This window comes from Tetrao urogallus, assembly GCF_951394365.1.
Source record: "Tetrao urogallus genome assembly, chromosome: 8".
Taxonomy (NCBI): Eukaryota; Metazoa; Chordata; class Aves; order Galliformes; family Phasianidae; genus Tetrao; species Tetrao urogallus.
In genome coordinates this window covers 18809277-18836099 of record NC_136821.1, presented here as the reverse complement: position 1 = coordinate 18836099, position 26823 = coordinate 18809277, and the positions used below count along the sequence as shown (strand labels likewise).

Here is a 26823-nt window from a genome sequence, read left to right as displayed (position 1 = left end):
GCAGACACTGCTGTGGGAGGATCATTTCCACAGAAATTCATTACAAAACATATTTAATTAGCAACTCTTCTGACCTAGGATTCAACTTGTCTGCAGTGTGGTACATAATAGGAGAAGACTGTGGAACTCTCATAGCCCTTGTACATAGCTACAGCAAGTTCAGTGCCACCAGATCATACTCAGTAATGCTACTCTAGCTTCTTCAGTGTTTCCTGTAAGGTTCAGACTGTCCCATGATCTTGTTATTCTATTTACTAAAAGAATGACCAACTCAAACATGACCAACTCATGAAAAAAAACCACAAAAAACCCACAAACAAACAAACAAAAAAACCCTCAAAAAAGTCCTAACCCCAAAAACCTCTGAATATGCAGAGAATTTTTCATGTCAGTTTTATTAATATTAAGAGACCCAGTTTCAATTACTGTTTTGACTTTACTGGCTACAGTCACGTTTTTCATGATTTACATTCCTTCTATGTAAAATTAGTCTCAGTGGGGGGCTTAAAAATGATGAAATGAAACTCCTGATTATATGACCCAAAATAATTCTAAATAGATTATAAATTCTTTAATTTAAAATCCTGAATGATAGGATTCTGCAATTAATGGCATCCATGTGTCAGTACCACCTCATTTGCCAATGACAACCAGTGGAAAGCCTTGGCAACGTGTCACACTATGATGCTGTGAAACAGCAGCTTCGGTTTTCATGTAGATAGAAGGTAAGCTACAATGAAGACAAATAGAAAACTGAGTTGCACAGAGCAGCTGAATCCCTTGGGTTGATCTCTCACTTGTGGAAAACGGCTTCCTTGGTTCAAAACATCTGTGTCTTGATACCCTATCTTGTGTGAGATACGTCCTGACTTTTATCATGATACTTATTACAGTCATGCTAGGATACTGGCTTTCTCTGAGTCAAAGCATAAAAAGTTCCCACTACCAAATCACTAATGACTATTGCTTTGCCATTGCTGCCATCTTTTAAAAAAAAAAAAAAAAAAAAAAAAAAAAAAAAAACAGAACAAAACAAAACAATACACAAATAGGAATTACATAAAATTGCAGTTAAAATTACAATACAACATAAAATTAGCATGTAGAGTAGGACATATTCCCTGCGTTTAAGAACACCTGATGTACAAATGAAAGACATCAAATCAAGGCTGTATTCTATTCTATTCTGAGACTGAGGCAGCCTAAAGAGTATTTTCAAAGAAAATCTACTTTGGAGCAAAGACCATACACCTAAGTATAATTGCTGTGGCTTGGGTGAGATTTTTTAATTTTGAGCATTCTACTGCCATAGCACCAAAGAAAGACAATGCACATGTATCTGTGATTGGTATAGTTTGCCTACTAAGAATATTCTACCTTTAATACAGAATAATGAATACCTGAAACAATGTTTATATGTTAATACAGTCATACCGTTTCCAGTAAATAAAATTTTTAAAGTATGCAAATTTACAGTAATCAGCTATGTAAATCTTTTTGCTCAGTACAAATACATTCTAAAGGCTTTCTTTCCAAAGAAATACATTCCCATTTGCTTTTTCAAATACCTCCTTCGACTTACATTCAGATTTTAACATTACCCCCTTTAGAAAGACAATATCTGAAATCTGAAATATCTGAAATGAACTAGCAATGTTAAGCAAGATATTTGTGAAATGCTTAAACATTTTTTTAATTGGCTTCTTGACATTTAAGATCTCAAAGACACTGATTCAGAGAGCATTTGTCCAAGCATCTTAAGATTACAGTTGAATTTAATGAAATTTACTATGCAGATAGTGATTTTTCTGAAACAATTGCATCAATACCTCTTATAAATGCAATTATCTATAGCAACTGCTCACTCTGAGATTTTCTTTTGCTTTTAAAGCATCTTACCAAGCATGAGGTAGGACATAGTACAGCATGGTAGGCAAGAGGATTGCTGTGGTCAATCACAGCACGGACTCTAGTCTTAATTAGAAATAGCTAGTACAATTAAAATGACAGCTGTTTTCTAGCTGGAATAGAATCATAGAATCATAAAGATTAGAAATGACCTCTAAGATTATCTAGTCTGACTATCAAACAATAGGTAAGACTATCTTAGCTGAGGCTAAGTTATTTCCCAGTTTAAAACAACTAAACAATTTAAAACATTACAACTTGTGTCCTACTTGCAAGTAGAACTACTGTGGAAGGTCTCATGACTTGTTTGAGACCAAGACCTTAAGTTTATCTACTTGTTGCACTTAATTGTACCTCCTCCTTGCACTGCTGTTTTCACAAGCTAAGCTTAGGACTATAAAATGCTCAAAAATGCCATATAAGGTCACCTTCATTTCAAACAACTCTGAGGTAACAGGCCTCTCTGTGCCCTTATACTTTGGACTCTGTTCAGGAGAATTCCTGTGCTTTAAGAAAAGAATTTGCACAAACAAGCAATCTACTTGTGCTGGGAATCTGATCATGCCCAATAAATAAAGATTGCATTTTCTCACTGGTGGTTCCGTCTGCTTTCAGAATAAATCAAGGTTTGTGTTTATACACAAAGAGAAAAACATACGCTCCCATTTAGACAAACTATTTTTAAGTAAGGAGAGCAACAGAGGACTTTCAAAGAAAAAACACAACACAACACGTTTGGCTATTACACAGATCGCTTCTGTCTCCTCAGAATGATATATCTTTTAATCTTCACAGAAAAAGAATTTAGATAAATGAGACAGAATAGGGAGTATTTTCAGAAAATGAAAGCTCAAACACCCGATGAACTCACTTTAAATTTCCTGTTTGGAGTGGTAAATCTGTATGGATCACCTGTGTGGTAACACCCTACAGAGTAACTTTTTGGGAATATTTTCTCCTTTGCCCACAATGCCATTTATTGAACAGTGTACAGTACTGCCTAAGTTGGGCAACAGCCTTCACCCCCATCAAGCACTAACACATTTTGTTATATGCTTGCCCTCCAACAGAGCACTAAGCAATAATTACTTTTACATGTTTCTTCCACGCCAGCACAGCTATATTCACCAAACTGCATTTTCTGATTACTTTACCAGAAAGAGAGGAAAAAAAAAGAAGTGCAACATGAAAAAAAACCACCAACATTGCAAGGCAAATATTCAAAATGGGTCACTGATGAGTAGAAGTCCGGCTTGAAACAAGGCTGGGTCCTAATTTCCATTAGTTTTCAGAATATGAAAGATAAAATCAAAGGGCATATTGCATATTCTGACTTTTACAACTACAGTGCAAGTTTCAATACCTCAGCTTCAAAATAGAGCTAGAGACACAGCAGACTGCATAATTCAGAACATCTCAGAACCCTGGCAAATTCCTCTGCCTCTCAAAATTTCAGCACTGCAGCCAAGCATGAGGAGCAAGTCACAAAACAAACATCATCAAGAAATATGTCCTTTTCTTCCACATGAGAATGTCCATGGTAAGAGAGTACCATGCTCTCACACATTTAAAATGTCTGTGTTAGCGTTAAGAGTTAGGCCATCCTCTGGTCAATGTAGAAATACTAATAGCTTTTTACAAACCTATTTCCTATTCATTTAGGACAATCTCAGTCATATATACTTTTAAGCCAAAGTTACATTGGGAGATCTCCATGAATCACTTCTTTCTTATTTATCATTTCAAATATTCTCTCTACTTATTTCTTCTAAGAAAATATCACAACTCAGCCTCTGGAAATTATTTATCTCTGCAATATTTTGGTTCTTTCACTACTACCTTTTTGTGACTAGAATGACTCACTTCTGGCTCAATTATTAGTGTTGACTGGACCCTCTCTCCATCCTAAAAACAGAAACAGGCAGAGTGTGTTGTTGGAATCCTTGGCTTTGTTGCTAGCCCTTCCCCACTACCCTGGCAGAGCCAAGGGGAAATCCTGGGCAGCACTGAGCCAGCTCCTGGAGCCCTGTGCCACCACAGCACATGCATGCACATAACTTCCACTGCACACAGTTTGGTCACAGTGTTCAGTTTTTCTGTGACCCAGTAAAAATCCTCTTGAAGTGACAAGAACTTTCATTTCTGCATTGATTACAGGGTGTCAAGATCTTTGTGAAAATTTGATGGTCTAGTTTTCCTTGTCCATTCTACTGACCAGAATGAGTAACCTACGATATCAGAAAGCTGGATAAGATGCAAACTAGTGCACTTGATAAATACACTGACAAATACAGAAACACGTAAACTCATATCAACCATTTTCTCTTTTGAGAGAGAGCCTCCCCTCCTCCCCCCCACTGAGGCCTCAAGAAGAATGAGCTGCCTATCCTCCACTTTGAGTGTAATCCTACATATAAAGACTCCCTCCTTTAGCAAACAACAACACTGCTTCAAAACTGTGCAAGAGACCAGTGCAGAACCCTACCACATTCCTTTCTCTGTCTTTGTGTTCCAGGTTCATGGAACTACCACCATGATGACAGAAGAATTCAATATGAATGTGTAGCATAGCAGAGTGATGTTTCATTATGAAAAATCAGTCTCCACATCATTTGGACAACCTTGTTGTCAGCTTTCTGTTTGGTGAAATACAACTCATGCAGTATAGTCTCACATTATAAAAGCATGTGTATTGCATACACGTGTTCTTCTTTCAAAAGTAATATTTGCTATTTCACTTGGTTCTCACAATAGGTTCAGAAATACTTTGTACTTGAAAATATACCTTATACAATAAGACTGAACACAGATTGCATAGGGTGTGAAACCATTGAGTACCTGAACACAAGCTGTGCTTTTAAGAAGTTGTTATTATTCAGCAGGTTTAATTCCCCAACAGTCATTCATGGAAGCAAGATTTATATGATCGTTTGAGTACCTTCACACTTTACTGAGAAATTCCTTCCATGCTTACTCTTTTACACATACATGTTTCTGAAGTAGTTCAGATTAATGTTGCACTTATCTCTTTTTCAATCGGTATCCTTCTGGGACTTCATATTCTCTGAAGTCTTTCTGAATTACTAGGCAATGGCTTGGAATCAGATGTTGTTAAGGCTGTAAGGCTGTAATTCTGCCAATTTTACTGTCTATAATTGTTTAATTTCAGATACAATGTCACTGATGTCAAGGAGACTAGTTGCAGGGTAATGTACAATATCCATTGGCAGTAAGGATGACAGATTTGGGTCCTGACTGCTTTCCTCAAGAGGGTTTACTGCAATGAAGATATTTTTGTTTGACGGGTTTATTGTTTTAGATGTAATAATTTACGATACTAATGCACTCATCCCCTGCAGTCCCACACTATGGATTCAAAATCCATATGGACTGAAGTTCATCAAGAAAGTATAATGGATTTCTCAACATGCTGTGTTTGCATACCACTTTGTTTTCAGCATGGAAAACACATTATGCCTGTGCAGAAGACTAAAAACATTGACTTTAAGTTATTTTGTATAACAGAAGGATCTCCAGATATGTACCTGTCTTCTTAATTAATCTTCTTTAATTTATAAATTGTTCAACTGAACATTATAAAGTTTAAAGACATTAACTGCAGGATTAGGGATATTCAGACAAACATTTGAGAACTGACAAGATGAAAGGTGTCCCATTAAATAAATAAATAGAAACATTAATATACAACACAAAATTATAAACAATTCACTTTTAGTAATAAGCTGGGAATTCATGTATTATCATTTTATTTTGATGCTAGTCACAGGTATCACATTATCAATCTTCTTCATCTTAATCTGTGGAAGGCATTCTGTGATACAGTATTAATATTTGCTTCCAGGAATTAGCAAAAACTTAATGATTACAATGACAGAGAAAAGTATTTTGATAGGTATTGATTTCATATAGAATAAATATTGATTACATTAGAATAAATGATAAATCGATTAAAATTCAACAACTGTCATAATGCCTTATCTCAAGTTCTTAAACTATTAGTGACCATGGCAAAAATAATATATAAGCAAATGATAAGAAACCAGATTGCATAGATTTTAGAATTACTGATGTTCCTGTGTTCCTGACTAAATCATAGTGAGTATAAACAAACACATTGTCTTTCTTTCTGTCAAACATGCGAGATTTCATCACTGTCTTCCACTTGTGAGGCTGGAAGACAGAGGAAAGCTAAAGTTCTTGAAAGGTATTTCAGGATTATTAATCATGTTTTCAATAGAAATTATTTTTCAGAAATCTCCATATCTCCTCTGTAACTCAGGTAATTGGGAGTTCTTAAAAAATTCCAGTTTGAAAATATGTAGAAGAAAGTTGGTTCCTTAATATTTCCTGGCTTCCAATGGATTGTTAATAAATATATAAAGCAAGTCACATGCTGACCATGTGCAGCTTATAAACAGTAAATGAATGATTATTGTTACTCTGTTTTCCTTACCTCCTTTTTTAGGATGTCTCAAGGGACTTGACTGATGGTCTGTGATTGACTGAGATTGGCTAATTAATTGTGAATCACTCATTTTGAACGTATTTTTTACAGTAAAGGAAGAAGCAGCAATCTCATCCCAATCCTTCTGGAATAAAGAAAGCTGTTTTAGGCATTCAAGAAACATGCTGATTTCACTCTGCCATGATAACTTATAGCTGTGATCTCACAGAGAGCAACTTTGTATTCTTCACAACTCTTTGAGAAATGACTAATGTGAGATTAAAGTTACACAAGATTCTTTCAGCACTACTGGCTTAGCATCCATGTCACAAACATTTGTTTATTTTTCCATTTAACTTATTTATCCCCTTTCCTCATGCAGTTAAATCGTAGCATGCATTGTATGCTGATTTCCTCTCATAGTTAATTTGTATCTTTAGAAAAAAGCTATAGGAAGGTATTAATCTGCTTAACATTTCTAAGTACATCATCCAAGGGATTTTGTTTTTTTAATCTTACATATGCTCAGCAGAGTTACTGGCAAAAACTGTACATTTTCTCCATTTCATCCTTTCAACATCAAATGGTAAGCAGCAAAAATTGGATCAGACTTCAAAGACTATGCTGTGCTCCAAGTCACAGAGCGACTCCTCCATTTCACATATTGAATTCGAGCAGGATATCAAAGTGCTACCAAAGAACCTCAGGTCCTTACTAAAAAAGAGGCTCTAACATCTGTAGAAAGTGAAGTGCACAGACAAATCACCTCAGGGAGCTGCTAGCATTTATTCTCAGCAGCAAATTTCCAGCCTTTTGATTCTCTTATTCGCTGTACCTCCCTGCCTTTCTACAGAACTAAAGTTCTTAGCAAGCAGGCTTTTGTCTCAAAGACTTCAAAACATTACTAACGGTTTCATGTTCGGATGGTGATGCCAAGCAGTCATGAACACACTGCAGAACTGAGGACTCAGGAATTTGAAGTTACAATGCAACTCTATTTTAGAATACAAACTTAGCAGTACCTTTTTTGTTTGTTTGTCAAGAAAATCAGGCACGACAGGAGAAGACTGGTTACTTGTTTGCTGCCTAAAAGCAAGATTAAAAAAAAAGGTAGTTATAATATTGTAATTTCTTCATTCTCATAAAAGGCTCACTGGCATTCTTCCCCTTTCCCCCTCCCCCAGACACTAACTATGCACATATGATCAACTCAGAGAAAACACAGACCGGTCCCATTTCCTTTTATAAGGAAGTGCATGTTATTAAACACGGTAACTGGCTATGAGCAATAAATTTGTCATTAAAAAAATGTGGATATGTGTATGTGAAAAGTGAGTTTATGAGGATTCTATGAGATTGAAGTAACTTGTTAAAATTAATTTTACAAGATTTAACGTGAGATATTTTTTTCCTTTAGAGGCTGTGAAGAGCCGTTTTTCACACAGAAATTCAAACTTGTTCTCTTAGGAAATTTGACAAAAAAGGAAGAAGTGAGACAAATGGCTTCATGCTCCCCTAAAACTGTTTGGGTTTTCTATCCAAATTATTCTATCCAGAAAAAAACTTTGCTCCAGAATCTTTAGTCATGCAAAATCAAAAAAATATTCTACCAATTTCTTTCAAGAGATAACAAAACTGAGGTTTGTAAAGATTATTTGATAAGCTCACGGTCCTATAAACGGGATTAAAAGCAAGACTTTCTATTTGTCAAAACTTGCCTCAGCCATTACATCATTAATCACCAGCACTGTCACAATCTTTCTGAAAATACAGTCAACTGCAGTTGTATTTCGATGGAAACACATGGAATGTAAGCTTCAGTCATAGATTTCAGATTATGACATACATCATGTATTTTTTTTCATGGATGGCAAAAGGCTTTTTCAGGCAGTAACCTTTTTCAGTTTAACTTCTATTTATTACAACTGAACACCTTTCTGCCTTTTCAGTCACAGTGGGAAGAGGAAATAAAAAGGACAAAAATTGCTTTACTGAGTAAAAGAAAATACAATTTATGTTACCTCAAATTTCATTTTTGTCATTACTTATACGCTGAATATAAAAGACTCATATAAAAATAGAACAGCACATTGAACTCTAAAAAACTGTCTGGACACATGCTCAATTTACCTTTTAAAATGTAGCTTCTAAAAACACTTCAAACTGAAATGACATGACTGAGGACTTGAAACATTCTAGACTATTAGCTATTGGATATGAAAACGGTATATCAGCACATGCATGCATCAGATGATATGTTTATTCTAGGATATCCACAGAGCTTACTGAAATATTTAAAGCCTTATATTGCAATAGAGTTTAGGCTTTTAGATTAATTTTGTCTGAATGTGTTATGAAAGCTCGAGGGGTTGCTTGAATTGTTTCAGACTTGATCACACCAATAAAGACAGTATCACGGTAGTCAAAAAGCTATTTTGGTTGAGCTGAAATAATAGGAAGTATCCATGGACATGGACATAGCAAACATCAAGTTTTTCTGGAATGCTGAAATTTTGTGAATGAAATTCGGATTTGCTTGTTGGGTTTGAGGCTTTTTTTTTTCCATTATTCACTGACGTTATGAAAGTAAAGGAAAATATTCTGACTAAGCTGTAATTCATATTTAATGTTGTTTTCCTAAGGATGGAGGGATCCATTTTGAAAACACACTCTAATTTGTACTGGGACACTTCTTATACTGAAAAGAATAAAAATTTTTGAGGACTGTATTTGGCCTTGCATTTGAACATGTAGCACATTGTCTGTAAAGTTCTTTTTTGCTGTTTCACCTGTATGTATTCTCTTATACTTAAATAACTACTTAGCAGGATTATTTAGATAACTCGCTGATTTCTTTCAAAATTACTCAAGCATTTATTGAGATGATTCTTCTCCACCTCCCCACACTGCGGAAAATATACCCAATATAATCTAGAAATAATGAATAAACCTCAATTATTTCTATAAGGACGTCAAAATCAAAATCTGCTCTAGAATCAGTATGTTGTAAATGGACCAAATTGCAAAATAGAAACAAATCATGATCTAAATTCAATATTTCTGGTTTTGGGGTGTTTTCGATCTGGATCTAAATTTGCAGCTTGGATTAATCTCTACATTCTATAAATAATCTAGAGTTTAGTATGGTTTTGCCAGCACTTCTGCTTTGCAAGATCTATAGCTTTATCCAAATGTTTAAAACATGAAGGTTAAGTTCAGCAATTTGCCTTCTCTACATCATAAGCTAACAAAAATCAACCTCTGGAATTTTGAAGCCTTAGAATCTTGATTTTCTATCAGGATCCCAATGACATCATGTTTTTCACAACCAACCAGAAAGCCACATGATGTGTAATTCTGCATTTCTGCATGATAGACTCTGCAAGAGAACCTTTGGGGATGTTCAGGAATGCATCAGTAATGTGCAGTAGTAAGAACAGCCAGTAGTTTCCTGTGTTGTATTATATGATCCTCACTTTCTTTATCTATGGTCAAACTGCAACAGCATGTATGCTTAAATTCTGTCCACAGACAAGCCTTCTATGACTTTTGTTGGGTTCCATTAGAGTTACAGAAGCACTGGAGAAGATGCAAAAATCTTTAAGTCCTGAGTACTTTTAATGGTACATTAAAATAACTGAATTGAAATAAAATACAAGTTCTTGCTCAAGAACATACTAAAGGAGATCAGATCATTGACCCCATAAACTCAGTGGCAAATAGGAAATTACATAGAACCAGAGAGCACTTGTTTTCACTTGGTAGAAGATAATGCAGAGATACGGATGCTGCTTCCAGAGATTAATTCAAATTAAGACAATTCAAATGCAACATAAATGCAGTTCAGCATCAGCTAGTTCATATGAGTGATTGGGTGTTGGTGGCTAACATCTGAAAATGTGGCACCTGAGGATGTGCAGGATATTTTCAGGTATCTTTGATGAAACTATTTTCACTATGGTGAAAAAAAAATTTTTACTTGCCACATTTGCAACACAGCAGTGTTTGGGTCAAACAGATGACCCAAATGTCAGCACGTTTACCTGGAAAGTTCACAAGAGATCCAGCTTCGTGTGCCTGGTTTTAATCAGGCAAAACAGAAATTTGCTGCTGAATATTCACCTAAACTGTCATACCCATGTAGTTTTTCCACTTTATCATCCTACCTCAATTGTCTAAGTCTCATCTGAATGTAAAGAGTTTTACTAAAATAAAAACTGTATGAGGATATACATGCTGACCAGTCAAAGCTTTGACTAGCTATGTAGAGAAAGCTGTAGGAGAAAAGTCACAACGATTGTGAGTCAAGAAAAGTAATATTGATATATTGATGTCCATCCAAGTGCCATTTTCCTCTAAGCACTTTGAAATTCATAACATAGCATTTTTTTAGTGTTTTATACACATTATAGTACTGGAACTTTTTTTTCTTTTTTTTTTCTTTCTTAATAGATCTTTGAAAAAGTAACAGGCTGTTATATATCCTGTGCATACAACAGAAAAGATCTTTATGTGATTTTCCTTTTGTATCCTGAACACTTCTCAGCTCCTTTTATATTTTTCAAAACTACTAACTAGAAAGCAAAAGAAATGAAAAGAAATGAAAGGAAATGAAATGCAAAGAATATTTTATTATTCAACAAATCAGTTCAATGGTATGTGAAGCCACAGTGAGGTTGCCTTGTCTAGAGATAGATTACAAGGTGCTGTGTTAAACATCTGCACTATTATTCACCACTATTTCTTACAAGTTTTTTGTATGACTGAACAGCCATGCACTAAAACACAAAACCCCCAAACAGCTACCTGTAGAAGAGAGCCTTGATTTATGGGAAGGAAGTTATCAGATTTAGTCCTAAGATTCTGAACATCACCTGTGAAATGCTCAACATTTTCAAGTCTCACTGAAGTCACTGGAACCTGAGGCCACTGCAGGGAAATTGTATAGGATTAGGCAAATAAGCTGGAAAATTTGTTGGGTTTTAAACTGAGAATTGCCAGTAGTAGTGGCAATTTAGCAGCTCCAGGCAAAAAAGGTACGAGTTTTATTACCTGATTGTGTACAGCAATCAGGAGTGCATGGAAGAAATGAATAGCGAATGTTTTTTATGTGGGCATCTTCAACCTAAATATTTAAAGGCATTTAAACTCTGATTTCAATATAAATTCATTGTCTGAATACCTTTGGAAATCTGTATCTTTGTGCTCCATAAAGCCCAAATTCACCTCAACAGCTACAGATCCATAAAATGCTAATGAGCCTCAAGGGATGTACAGTTGAGAAAACTGTATCTAATCCACAAAGATACATTAGGAAAGCAACCAGGAATTCCGGAAACAATCTAATGTAGAAAGGGAAGAAAATATACAAAACAGATGAAGAAAAGTTTAAAGAGGTTGTGAGCCTCCAAACAAGTTCAGGTGAAAACTTCAAAACACTGAATAAGAGAAAATACTTACTTACATTGTATTTTAATTTTAATTTGGGTTGCCAGACAGAATTGACAACAGAAAGGTTATAGGCTCTGCCTTAATGCCATTGGTGCAGACTGGAGAGCAAATAGCTATGAATAGTTCTAAAGAGATCACAAGATAGTTCCCCTCTTAAATACCTAACAGACAGAGGCTGCTGCACACACATGAAGGGAAAGCAGAATCACAAAACATGTTGACTCTTTAAGCTGTGAGGAGACCGAAGGACAGAGATATGACAGTATACTGTAGTGTGTCCATTCTTTTCCCTGAATAACATTACCAAAAAACTGTATATACATTTTTTTTTTTTTTTTTTTTTTTTTTGTCCTTTACCACCAGCCTGAGCCTTGTTTATTTATTCATTTATTTATTCTGAAATCAGACTACTGCAAGGGAGACACTCTGGAATATTATTAACCTGAAAGGATGCAGGTGATTACACCTGGACAAAATCATTTCATGCATTGAAGCATTTAGCAGACGTTATTCGATATAAGAAAAACAAAGTTCACACGGAAATTAATGTAACTCAGTGTTCTGAAAATACACAGAGAAAGCTGAAATACTTTCTCAGAGGAAGAGTCAGTGTAATTCAAAAAATCATAACAAAAACAACAAAGCAACTTTCTCAATGGATTAATAGTGTCTAGTTGCATTCAAGCAAGTCACTGATTTCATCAAAGAACTCATAAGAGGTGTAGCAGGAGCATTTGTGTGCTGTGTAGAAAGACTATAAATTAACAGAAATAAGAACTGGGATAAGAACTGAGATTTCCTGATGTCTATTCCTCAGCAGGGGACATCTCATAGCTCTTAGTCACCAAGAAATGCTAATCAAAGGGATTCCTTCAGCCAGCACCTCTCCTACAACACTGTAGGAAAGATAGACAAATAATAGGTGGAGCAGTTCCCTTCTCTATGCAAGAAAGAGCAGGGCAATATTTGACTGAAATGACTCCACTAGTAAGGAAGATCAAAATATTTTTCCTCTACAAAGAAGGAGGCACCACTATTAAGGTTTACAGCATGCCCAGGCGGTCAGTGACTTGGCCATCTCCTTTTTGCAAGTCTTTTCCCTCATTACAACTCTGCATGGAGCTCTACAGATACAAAAGGGTACACTTCTACTCTCGAAAATCATGCATTGCAGCCAGTTCTGAAATGCTGTCTGTGGTTAGGGGTATTCTGTGTACTTCTGAGAAGACATCAATCCAGGGCAAACAGTACTTCAAATAAATCTCACTTCTTTACCTGGGAGAATACTGAGATGAACTATGCTGGTGGGGGGACTGCTTAACCTACAGGTGATCATCTTCAGAAAATGGCAAGCTCCTTAAGCGCCAGCTGAATCATAATGACATGTCTGCTCCTTTCAGATTTTACTGTGTGCAAAATCACTTCTGTAGATAACAGACAGGAAAGGATTCAACTCACCAGTGCTCTTCACAGTCAATATCAGAAGTAGAGCAGCTGCTCATACGTTGAGAATCTGCTACACAGCCAGTGCTCTTCTTCAGTCTTGGGTAGTTTTTGCGAACAATATACCCCCTGAAAGCTAAAAAACATAGTTACGAATCAGAGAAAAACTCTGCAGAACCTGAAACACAGACTGGCATTTGCCTCTGGAGTCCAGAGCTGAATGCTCTACTACTGGAACATCTAAAATCTGGATTAATGTTGTATGGGATGTGGGATATGGGTTGTGGGACACAGAGCAACCTCATGCAGGATTAAAATAACAGTGTAGGTAACACTGAGAAAGCAGGAGGTGGAATAAATAGAGAACATAGTAAAGAATAAACTGAGAACAAAGAAGTTGACAAAAAGATCATCTCATGCCTGATATTTTGTAAAAACAACAAAAGTGTTCCCTACACAAAAGAGAAACAAATGCAGTACTTGGAACCTGTCATTATTACAAAATTATGGAATCATTTTTTATTCATTTTTCCTTCCTTTTAATGACGCTCAGAAACTTAACTCAGCATTCATCCTTTCTTTTTGCATAAGGAAAAGATAGAGGAAAAAAATAAGGCTATCCTGATTTAACCTGCTACTCTTTCCATAGGATGTAATGTAATCAATCCCTTCTCTATTTTAATTCGTGTTAATAACTTTCTTTCCAGCCATCACAAAAATGTGAATTTCTGCACTTTTATGTGCAACATACAAAAAAAAAAAAAAAAAAAGCATCCTAACCATTCAAGCTGTGGTATGCAATGCACCATAACAATCTAACATTTTCAATGCTACTGATGTTTCCAGTGTAAGAAGCAGCAAAATTTGCCTTTTAATGAGAGATTACTAAAATAAATAACCATTCCCTTTACAGAAGGCATGACAGAAGCTGGGCCTGCTGAGGTGTTGTTCTGAATACAGAACTCAGGTACCATGAGGCTGAGCAACTTTCTACCCTTAATAATGAGACTGGAAAAGTCTGCCTATCTGGCAGAGATGAGGCGAGCGCTCTCTTGCCCCATGTGATCAGGCTTCCAATTCTTAACTATCCCCCACTGATCAAACAAGGAACCTACTCTGCTATTGGCAGCAAAGACAGCTGGCTGGCAGCCACCTTTCTGCAGCTCAAACACGCTGAGCAGCAGTCAGTATATGGACTACTGTAAAGATAAAGATGCACTGAAATAAATGAACTAGTAAGATAAGCATCATTTTTCTCTCTAGTAATTTCTCAGCTTTCAGCAGTTGCTTTGCAAGTGTGTGTGCATGTGTGTGCATAAAACCACCCCCATACCTCTACGATTTTTTTCTGCCATATACTTACTAATGACAGTATAACTATTTTTTGTCTTTCCCTCATTCACTACACACAATCCGCTTTATTTCATTTTGCAAACTTCATTTTTACTCTGAATTCTGTTTTCATAAATAATTTCAGGATCAAATCCTCTTCAACGGAAACCTTTCTTAAGCTGGCTTCTAACATTCTTCTAGAATATCTCTGATCTTACAGGTAAATGACTGTGCTTATCCTGCTTTCCCATTGACTCACAGGACAACTGAAGTAGAAGGGTAAACAAACATTTTTCTGTCTCACAAGCTTCATCGAGAATTAGTAGAACTGCATCTTTTCAGCATTTATTAACTGGATCTATAACGTTTCAAAGGAAATGCATATGCAGAGAATTCTACTGGGGGAGCCAGAGAGGTTGCGAAGCTGTTCCATCATGGCAATTTGCATTACTGACTGGTGCTGGTTTTGACACTAAGCACTTGGCTCAAAGAGTGTGAAATTAGCAGACTCATGTTGCTAGTGCTCCACGAACAATCACTGCATCATTGAAGAAGAATGATTACCAGCTGTCACCTCATTTTCACCTTATGCATTCTATATTCCAAACTTTACAGCAACAGTATCTCTAACCCTGATCTTTACATAACCAACGATAGCAGGACCTAAACTCAAAGCAACTTAGGAACATAGGAATTTTAGAACTTTTATCTTAATAGTTAACTTATTAGAGCTAAGCATTTTCTGTGACACCACTGAGGACACGACTTTTTACACTAATTTTGACTCAAAGTGATCACTCTGCCAGTTCCAGCATGCAGCAAACAAAGAACATATTTACCACAGGGAGCCTGAGATTTGGCATACTGCAGATAAAAATCTTTATTTTAAGGTCTAAGCACTGAGGCATTTATATTGCATGCAAAGTTACACAATTCCAAATAGCAAAAATCCAGGCATTTTCCCTCTTATTCCTATTGGAAATATACAGTTACAGACTGAGTTGTGAAGCACAATGTAGAAAGATCAAAGCTAAATAATCATAGGTCTGTACCTGAGGCACGAAGAAAGGAGATGAAGTACTATTTTAAAACAGCAGAGGGATTCATTCTCAGTTGTAAGAAATCTTGTTCAAAAATATTTCTATATACACATATTTTTAAGATATAACTTAAAATAGTACATAAGAACAACTTTCGAACAGAAAGCTCATGTTTGCTAAATAGAAGGTGTCATGATTGTTTGTAATCAGAAATTGATTTGCTACAAACAGCATATGACCTTCTTAATTTGCCTAGATAAAAGAGCATTCAGCAGCTTAACTACCAACATCTGAGGTGATTTGGAGCCCATAAATCTGATTTTTTGCTTCATGCCAAATTAATTCCACTGAACAGTAAAAAAGATAGGAAGTCATGTCCTTTGCTAAGTCCCATGAACACTTCCCCTCTTTCACCTCTCAGTCTGGATGGATCTTGGGTGATGAATGCTTAGTAGCAGGAAAAATAACTGATGTCCTATATTCTCTGGCAGAAGCATTACAAGAAAGCAGGCCTCGTTACTGATGCACATCATCACTTTGATGTATGGATTTTAATTTTTGTGCATTGCACTAAAAAGTTCTATCTCGAGACTTGGTGAAAAAAAAGAAGTGTGGATGACTCTGAAACTGATTATCAACATCAGTAATGACAAGAAAGAAGTATTCCCAGGTCCCTTGTCCCTTCCTGATTTTACCAAGGGTATGAATGGACAGGAGAAAAAAAAAAGAAATAAAAAAAAAAGTAGAATTATTCACACAAATATTAGCTCAGAGACAGAGATAAAATACAAGACCTCATCCTTCAAAAAACTATTAAGGCCATCTCACTTTTGTTAACATGCTCCCTGCATATGAGCAGCAGGTTTTTAATGGTTACTTGGTGTACTAGAAGTGAAGACTGACTGAATTGCCTAAGCTGGTACAGAACATAAGGAGACGGAGGAGTAAAGTTAAGTAAGGCTGTGCAGCCTCTACAAATACATCTGAATGTGAAATCAAGGTAATACAATGACTCAGCTCAGCTACCATTAAAAGAAACGTATCTCTTCAGAGGTTCTTATCCTGAGAATGCTGCTAAAAGGAAGATGAACGACACAAAATAAAGCTGTATCTGTTACTTACTGCTTGTTGTTTTCAGGAATGATAAAAAATAGATGCATTTCTAGATATAATAATGATGTGCTTAGCAGTATTTGGAACATTTTAATCACATAATTCATATAACTTTACAAGATTACTTGCTGAATACATGTAGACGCACATACATACAAATTGACAGAAAAAATAGGGTTTTCAAGAAATGCTTCCTTTGCTGAAAAAAATCCTGAAGGTAAAATTTTTATTAAAAACTTACAGTTATTATAAATATGAAATAGTGCATTCCGGCTGTTCTCAAGCATTTAAAAATAATAATAATAATAATAAAAATAAATTTCACCTGAAGCCCAGGAAAGATATGCAAATAGTGAGATACGCAAACACTGCATGGGAAGAAGTTATAGAAAGCATTTTGCAAAATGTTTTTTTTCATCTTATTTCCTTCTGAACATACATCCCCTTTTTTAAAAAAAAAAGAAAACAACTTTTTTTTTAGCTTAAAAAAAAAAAAAAAAGGAAAAGAAAAGAAAAAAGAAAAAAAAAAGAAAAAGAGTTGGGTTCTGCTCTTTTTTCTTGAGTTCTTGATAAAGAATTTTCCAATACAGTGTGACATATGGTGAGTGTGTGAGCACGTGTTGGAGGAGGAGATGGTGGCTCAATGGATTAGTCATTTGCCTTTCACCTCTGGAAGCATAGTTAAACTCAGTCCTGACCAGAGTTGCACAGTACATTCCAGATGGCTAAAGTGGGCCTAATTAAAATGAATTCAGTGATGTCACCTCAGATCTAAGTGAATTGTATGCACCACTCATTTGGCATTTTGGCAACATCACCTCACAAATGAAATAAACAGGATTAAAATCCTCCTTTAAGACTTTAGGGACAAGGGTCACTCCACATAGAAATACGTGTTTTCTTAACTAGACTATGTATCGTTGTAATTCTATTATCTGTTTGTTATATGTATTGTTTTCTTTTTAATTCTAATTAATGCTTCCCTGTAATACAAAGAAACATTAAATGAGACTTGCATGTGAGACACACCAGTAGAGCAACATTTCAGTCAGATGATTCAATGCTCATACACTGATTTACACCAGGTGTGAATCAGGCAAAAAAAATTTCTAAAATAATTTAATAAAATCTTTTTCATTATACTTAGACATAAATCCAAAGAATTTAAATCCCAATTACAAAGAAATACTTACACCAAAGTGCAAAGAGTTACTAATGTGAAAACTTTACATGAAATAATTCTTCACAGCTCCTCTCCAAATTAAAAACTGCCTCAACAATACAGTTCGAGAAAGCTGGACGGAGGAAATATGAAAGGACTTGTGTAACCTGTGTACCATTTCTCATCTCATAAACTCTGTACATTCTGAAAATCTGTAGTGTGGATATGCTGAAGTAAGGCAGCTTTTTCTTCCTCGGCTAATTTAAATTCACAAATATTTTGTCTACTAGCTAGAGTGTTTCCCTTATCTGAAATAATGACCATTTTTTTGTGTAATATTATACACTCAGGAAATGTATCCCCAAGTATATTGTGAAGGGGTTTTTTTTTTCTAAGTTTGTTTTTTCTTTCAACATTTCATCAATGGATAGCAAACTGCTGGGCCCACAGAGATCTCCAGACCACCAGCTCATGTATTTGAAAGGCATCTGTTTATTTTTAAAATGCAAATGTAGCCTACCTCAAAGACTGACTTGCAAGAAATGAACAATCTGAACAAGTCAAGAGGTTTCCAATCAGGAGCTGTGTTCCTCCTTTATATCAGGCTATGATCACTTGCTGTCAAAACCACTTAAACAATATCCTGGAATCTGAATGAAGTCCCCCCACAATTAAAATGAGCAGGATAATCCTGCAAGAATTATTCAGGCAAATCATTTTTCACACAGTTTAAAGTAATGATAAGGTCATTTACAAAAGAAATCAGCGCCTTTGAAATGCTGACTTGTAGACAGAGGACTGCCTGGAGGAGGGCCATAGATAACAGTGAAGACTGGCCTCCTAACACTACCCTCGCAGTCTTTGGAACTGATTCTGATGAAGAGAAGGCCCAATAAGGTTAATACCCCTACTTTGATCTCTGTCAAAGCGTACCAGCAAGAATTAATTTACATTTCAGATGAAAAAGGTTGACAGCATGAAAAGGCATCTTGTTTCTGGTATGTGAATGTGCTGTAATAGATCGGGAATTCTGAAAGGAAGTTCTGAGGAAGCTAAAGGGATAAGCCGAGCGGCTGCTTTTATTGGGAAAGAGATGAAAGGAAAACAAATTTCAATATGTGCTGTTCTGTAAAAACATGTAAGCCAAATGCTTCCTAAATTTCAAGGCCTGCTTGAAGGCTGAGGATGGGGGAGGGAGAGGAGAGAGGAGAGGGAAGTATATTTATTTTAATTATACGGTTTTGCTAATGTCTGGATGACAAATGCAAACAATATATCTCTCTGCCTGTAATGATTCATTTAAAAAAAAAAAAAAGCAAAGGTGATCATACTCCTTTTTACTGAAAAGCTGCCTTGAAATACACACTAACATTATAAGATGTGCAGGGAAGGCAGAGATTTGGGCTTGCTTTTGTTCCCATGTCACTAAGCACTTTGGCAGTGTAATGTAAACAAGAGAAGGATGTCTGTGTATTTTAAAAGCAGGAAAATGGCCGCCATTCACAAGCATGAGCTTTGATTATAAACACTGAATGACTAACATGTAGAGAAGAAAAAATGGTGCAAGAAGAATTTTCAAATATGAGGTCCTAGATATAGATTTCCAAAGGCAGAGAGAAACATGCTGGGGACTATTATTATTATTACACCTCACTGAGTGCAGTGCCAAAGACAGGAGAAGCAGCCAGGGTAATTAATACAGAGGTGCATGTGTCACTCTTAACCCTACAGTCCTAGTGCTCATTTACCCAGACTGATCACTGAAACTGTCAAGTGCCAGGTTACAAAGGAAGGCAGTGTGTCTGTTGGTTGGAAGAGCACTAATAGCATTCCTCCAGCATTAGGCCCTGAGGACAGAAGCATCCAAATACCAGGATATGTGTACAATCTCACTGCCTCTGCTCTGCCATGTTCAATGCAGCATCTCAGAGATGATAGGAAGGAACAAAGCTCTGAATCTCTTCCATGTGTGTAAACAGCAGAATCAGTTGCATTTTCTAAAGCATTGGTAATATGCATGGACCTCCTACATGCCTAAGAAAGCTAGCTGAATAAAATTCTAAGGCCAAGTATCCCCTACAGCCTCTAAGTAATATTGCTACACACCAGCTTCCAATGAAATCTGAGATAACTCTCCTCTTAAAAACTGTTAATAGTGGGAAAGTGAAGGGTCAACCATTTCACTTTATTTTTTATGACAAAATGCCGTCGTAAAAGTCAGGAAATCCTAGTACAGGTATGGACAAGCATAAATTTAGTGAATACTCCAGAAAGCAGTTGCATGTGGTTCTTTAAAATCTGGTCATGAATAAAACAAATGACAACACAAAGGAGAGGAAGAAGGGGAGAGAACACTCATGCAGTTCCTCAGTGCTTGCAGTAATAGGGAAAAAAAAATCTCCTTAACTGTTCTCCAGATAATATAATGATCTGCATTTAACACTAGAGCTATAGTTTATGATTATACATAACAGTATGCGCACTAAGCTATAAACTACTATTTTAACCTAATGATAATCTGTTCCTTTCTGTAACCAGATTGGTATTCTTCTGTTTTCTGCTCAAAGTCATTCTGAAGCTTATTTTCAGAGTAGGAAACTTAAAAGAAAAAAAAAGTTGCATTTAGTGGGAATGGCTTACGAAGAGAACAAAGCGAAGGAGTATTTGTAACTACTCCATTTCAGATTGATTTTAGGTTGTATGACACAAAATAGAGAGGTTACAAAGCTTAAGGACCTATGATAGCAGAGGCAGCTGGTAAAATAAAGGTGGTGCCATGATTTATCTGTAAACACATTAGCTACAGCTCATTTTTGATCAGGTATAGTCTCTCACCTGGGGTTGGACAGAAAAGGTGTGTTACACTGCATCATATGGGGGTTGCTTCACTCTGGCAGCATGTGAAAACATCACTGAGTTTGCAGCAGTGGTTCTTAGATTTCTATGCCATATGGTACCCTGCTCTCTACTAGAGACCTGCACAGCCCTATGGGCCTGTTCCTCCAACAATCTCTTTAAAGTTCATTCAAATTCATATTGATACGGCAGCATAGGAGTCTGGCAGAGAGTCAGAGATTGGCCAAAGCTAGCAAACTCAGCAGGCAATTGAAAGGGAAACTTGGCTATGTGTCAAGATCAGTACTTGACAAAGAGAGAAATGCATGTCCAGTGCCTCCAATCCACACTTACAGTCAAACAAATTCAGTACTTCATTCCAGCTCTGCACAAGACTGAGTCAGACTGATTGTGCTGAGAAGAATCTTAAAGAATTAACAGCTTTTATTTGGTATGTTCCAGAAAGGTACTCAGATAAATCTCAGAAAAAGTGTCATTACTGTCACAGATGTCATTTGATAGTGAAGAACAAGTGACGAGAAGCAATGCTTTTGACAGATTTCGTTTGAACTGTACGTATTTCTCTTTGTTATAAACACTGACACATGAAATCACCCACAGGCAGAATAGGTATTGGCAACTAAAATAATGTTTTAATTACCTGCTTGAATATGTATAGCAGCATTATTTCTTCTGTTCCTTATTTCCTTGTACTTCCTGCGAGCTTCATATCCTCTCCAAGCTAAAAATACAAAACCATGTGCTGGAAATTACATTTATTTAAGGAAGTGCTACAGAGTCTACAGAGTTAGAGATGTGCTGAAACTTTCATCCCTCCTGCCACAACCACTCCAGCCCCCACCTCCAGCACCTCCTCCTCACCCACCCACATGTTGAACTCTGAGTTCATGACTGTAGTACTCTCATCCCTGCAACTTCAAACACTGCTTTACTCATCCAAATTTTAATTATCACCATGTGCTCACTGATGTCCTAATCCAAAAGGCAAAGGTGCATAATAATTGTGCATCATCAGTCAGCACAAGAACTCCCCTTCTCACACAACTTCCCAAATTCGATATAAAAAAGCCTGCTAGATTACTGGCAATCAGCCTTTTGGGCCCACCCCATAACTTATGTTGTCTGCAAGTATGGTGCACATAAGAAGGCAAAGGAAGAAAAGAGGGAGGAGAGCCAAGATACTGCATGTATGTGCTGCAAGCTAGTGTAGACACACCTAACAATATTTTCCATTTATGTACAGGCATCACATCCAAAATATTAAAATATTTTAAATAATTACATTACTGAAAGCTAAGATAACACCCTAGAAGTAAATCAGTAATATTTTCATCAATTAGCTGGAGAAAAAAGTACCTCCTGTTATTTTGATTTCATATAAACTATTATGAATGAATAAATATTATACACATAATTTAAGATCTTGAAATGCCAAATTACTGACTGAAATAGGAATAATGTGAATATTTACCTGACTGTATGGTAACAGCACTATTTTCTCTTTTTTCTTTGGCTTTCTTGTACCTTCTTGCTCCAAGCCATCCCTTGATATAAGCCTGCATGACCACCACCCTCCCTATAACTTCTCGCAGGAACAAATTTAACTGCTCTATATGGTAATACTTTAGAAAAACCTGAAATGGAACAACAAATTCAGTATTATACACAGGTAGCAACACAACCAATTGTATTTTGCCTTTTTGGAAGCCTTGTATTAGCCTACCTCCGAGCACTTTTTCTGGGAAAGCTCATAAAATACTAGCTGCTGGTTTTTTTGTTTTGTTTGTTTTTTTGTTTTTTTGGTTTTTTTTTTTTTTTTAGCAATTTTGTGAATTAAATAACTTGCTTTCAGTGTGCTGAGGGAGCTTCATTATTCCATTGAATATGATCACTTATTAAAAAAAATAAACCACTTATTTTTGCCCTTAAGAAAGTAAAAAGTAAACTGGTGAGAGAGAAGCTTTCACGTATCAATAGTCTTAAAACACAGACTTTCTTGACAGTTGGGGGATAAATCTTGGACTACATTTGTTTTAGACAATACTGTCTAACAACACTGCTTTAAGAGGCAAATACTACGGGTAGTTACACACACTTTATCTCCTTGTTTTTCCTTTGTGCACAATAAAACAACTCAGGATACAACATAACTTTCTTTTCACAGAAGTCAGCCAGACCATTTTAAGCCACGATCAAAGGCTCTTCTATCAAAGAACCAGAAAAATCTCATCTGAAACTCCACAGATAATGTACTAACCAGACCCACAGAACAGGCCAGAGTGTAAAGTTTCAGTCATGTCATGATTAATAGAAGGATCTTCAGGACACTATCACAGCAGGCACTGACAGATGTACCATCTTTATCAAGGCAGCCACGTGCAGAGTGCATTTTGGGGAGGTACCCAATGCACCTTTTCTCCGGTAGCACAAACTCATCTGGATTGGAAGGGCACCTCTTTAACCTAGAAGGCTAACTAACTGGAACAAATTCCTTGCTCTCTTGTTAATTCACTCAGTACTTTGCAAAACACTGTTAGATAAGCTTTGCCATAGGGACGCTATCCTGGAGAAAACATTAGCATTCTCTACCTTAGTTTTTCCAAGAATCCAGTTTTCTAGTTTAGCTTTCTCCAAAATGGTCAGACAGTTTTCTCTGCTGCCAAGGGGAGACTCATGTGCCTTGAAAGCAAGGTAGTAATACCTACAAAGCAAAATGACAAAGAAAAAGTTGACTTGGTAACAAAACATACTTCCACGGCTACTCTGTAGCTCAGAGATAAAACTCCAGAATTAATGGAAATATTTCTAAGATATATTATTTGTGACCTGAAGTCTGTTTCTCATGAAAAATGACCTTAAAGTCTATTTCATCAGTAGAATCTTGCAGTATGTTAGTGCATAAACAATGAATACACAGATGTAATAATTATGAAATATACCAGAGAGTTTGGCTAAACAGGTCATTATACCAAAAGAGAATAGATAGACTGGTTGCTCATGTCCTGGGCTTGCTGAAAAATTCCAAAGGAGGAATCTCCAGAAGAGATCCTTACCCAGTGGCAGTCAGCTCCCAAATGGGTCTAGGAGAGGTGCAGCCAGGCTCCACCCCTTCCTGCAGCACAGGTAAATTGCCTTCATCTGTGCTCCGTGGCTGACTCAGTGCTCACCTCAGATGATCAATCAGAGGTTCAGGCTGTGATTCAGCAGTTCCCATACAGTTAGCTACTGGTATTGGCCATTTTTCACAAAGAAGTATAAGTGGTCTTGATATTAATTGGGAAACAGGGATCCACATAAGAATACCAATGACTCTTGAGCTTGTAACAAGACCACCCTGTCAACAGCACCTAAGTAATATTCATTTTCAGTATTTCAAATGGAAAGACTGCAGATTCTCAGTCTGTGAAGAAAAAGGCCAGCACTAGTATGGCAGGCAGCACAAAGTCTGTATCAGTGATACTGACTGATCATATATGCTGAGAGGCTGCTACCATGTGCAAAGAATAAAGATAGTTTACAGGAAAAACAATTCTCATATCAATCTTAATTTACAGACAGCAGGATGTTCAGACTGCTTGACATCTGAATTTCGTGTTTCCGGGAAAAGGTCGTATATATGCACAATTAAAACAACTGGCACTGCTATCTTATTGGCAAGGATCGTATTAGTGCTGGTAGTTAAACAAAACTAGTAGCTATTTTAAAGAGAAAAATAAAATGAACTACTCTTCATTTAAATTAAACCATTTTTGATAGGCACAAGGATTTCTATGGTTATGTAAGTCTTTAGGCATTTTGCCTTTTTTCTGTTTGATTGGGATAATCAGTCAATGGGAATTATTATGATAACTCCAGTGGCCTTCAGATCAGGCCCATAGTAAACAACCTTGACTTTCGTTTTGTCTGTGATCCCAAAAAGAACAGCTTGAGAATTATGTGAAATAAAATTACGGTGCAAAAAGATAAAAAGATGAAAAAGAGATGCATACTTGTTTGAACTGAATAGACATGAGAAATGACTGTAACAAACCGTGGTTGTAAAGCCACCATTTGTTCATGAAGAACAGTTTTATAGTATTCAAGTAACTCTATTTGCAAACAATCATGTTACATAACAGCAAGAACACTGGCTAGCTAGTTTACAAGATCAAGGTTATTTTAGCACAAGTACACAGTTAGATAGTAGCAACTGCCACCTCACCTCTCATTTATGAACCATCTGAACCATCATGTTTCTTCTTTAAGTTTCACTTCTGCAGGAGCTACTCTGTTTACATTGCTCTTGAAAGGAATTGGCAGGTTCAGCAAACTAATCTCCTAATTACTAGAATGGGGAAGAACCATCACATAGTCCTTAGAATAAAGAAAGGAATCTGACCAGTGAATCTCACAGATTCCTCTTGTAGCCACATAAAGGCAAGAAAAAATTCTACCTCATACTGAAAAAAAAAAAAACAAAAAAACTGAGAAGCAATTATAAAGAATGGAACAGTGCAAGTTTGTGGTTTTTGTTTTTTTTTTTTTTTATCAGGGGAATATGATTTTCAAATATTAGCTCCAGTTAATCTCTAGAGATTAGCTCCAGTTGTCACAAGAAAGAAAAAAGAACCACTAAAATAGTCAATAAAGATCAAAGGGGAACCAAATGATGTCTGAAGGCACTGGAATATGTCCTGAACTGGAGAGATAGATATTCACCAATTGGAGACACTGCCCACTCTGAATAATGATAAGAGATTATGTGTTACTGAGTTAAGGTTTTTTAATGTAGTCATTTTATCAGTAAGATGGTATTGCAAATTATTTAGCCAAGTCTTTCAAAGTGCCAACAGTCATGGCATTTAGCAGGTATGGAGAAACGTTACAGATTTAAAAGAAAAAATGCCCATTTCCTCTACTTTACTACTAAACTTAATGATACATGATTTCACAAGACAGCATTCTGACTTGCACTGATAGAACTCAGATATAAAATATACATATCCCAAACTATTTGTCACAGTTTGCAGTTTCAACATGCGCTTGACAGACATGTCAGAAAAGTTGCATCAGTAGTAAATTGCTGATTGCTACATAAACTAGTTCAGATTAGTCTTGGCATTTATACATATGTGTAACTTAAGTGGCTTGTTTCTTTTCCTAGAGGGAAGGAAACCTTCAAGTCTATGCTATTATCAGCTTTTTGCATGTTCACGTGTCTTTTAAGACATGTAGCTGGGAATTTTAAAATCACTGAACAATATTTAGATAGCACAGGTGCAATAAAATAGTCGGAGAACTCCACAATTTTTAAATTTTACAATCTTATCAGTGACAAGCAAATGCTTTGTTTTCTAACACTGCCTGTTTTCATGCCTAAGTCACTAACTACAAACACACAAGTAATTTGATTTGTGCTTAGGATAACTGTATCACAACATAGCATGTGCCATGTAAGGTCATCTAATTTATGAAATTTAAGATTTTTGTATGGCAACAAAACAAGTGCAATATTTTGGAGGAAGATAAAATGTTTCACCTTAATGCATCTGGTGAAAGTTTGCAAATATTATACATGGTGAAATGGTAGTGAAAAGTCTAGTTGTGCAGCCAAAGCTTTGGGCAACATACAATTACAACTCTGTTTGTTTTGATTTACTGGCCTAAGAACGTCTCTATCATACTTACATTCTGCTGTACAGAGATCACAAAAAGAGTGAACTCTATTTGCATTATTTTATCAAGGGAAGAAACTAAATCCTTAAATGCAGAAATGTAGGGCTAGAAATCACACGCACTTCCACATGAGAATAAAGATTCACAACTTAGTTTTTTTATCTGCATATTTGCTTTTGTTCTAGCAGACAATGCAGTAGTCCAAAACACTTTGTCTATATTAAGCCAATACTTTTATTTCTGTTTTTTAAAATTAAGTTTATAATTTTTCATTCATTGTAACATAGGCATGGAAGGTCTTAATGAGCAATGAGAAATGTAGGACTTCTGAAAAACAAAACCAACAGGTAATTTAATTGTAGCAGACACTACTTACATATTCAGACATTCAAAATATT

General features: G+C 36.2%; 1 protein-coding gene across 2 annotated transcripts in view; it reads right to left on the bottom strand.

Moving 5' to 3' along the window:
• Positions 1–26823, bottom strand: part of MYO3B (myosin IIIB) — a gene marked incomplete at both ends in the record, with an annotated part of 164107 nt that overhangs the window by 34118 nt on the left and 103166 nt on the right. The window contains 6 exons of one of the 2 annotated variants that reach the window (XM_079539261.1): positions 6383–6533; positions 7396–7459; positions 13283–13403; positions 21411–21491; positions 22242–22404; positions 23360–23471. In XM_079539261.1, the coding sequence (XP_079395387.1) occupies positions 6383–6533; positions 7396–7459; positions 13283–13403; positions 21411–21491; positions 22242–22404; positions 23360–23471 (692 nt within the window). The remainder of the gene's footprint in view (positions 1–6382; positions 6534–7395; positions 7460–13282; positions 13404–21410; positions 21492–22241; positions 22405–23359; positions 23472–26823) is intronic. The other variant, XM_079539262.1, reaches the window with a different exon arrangement.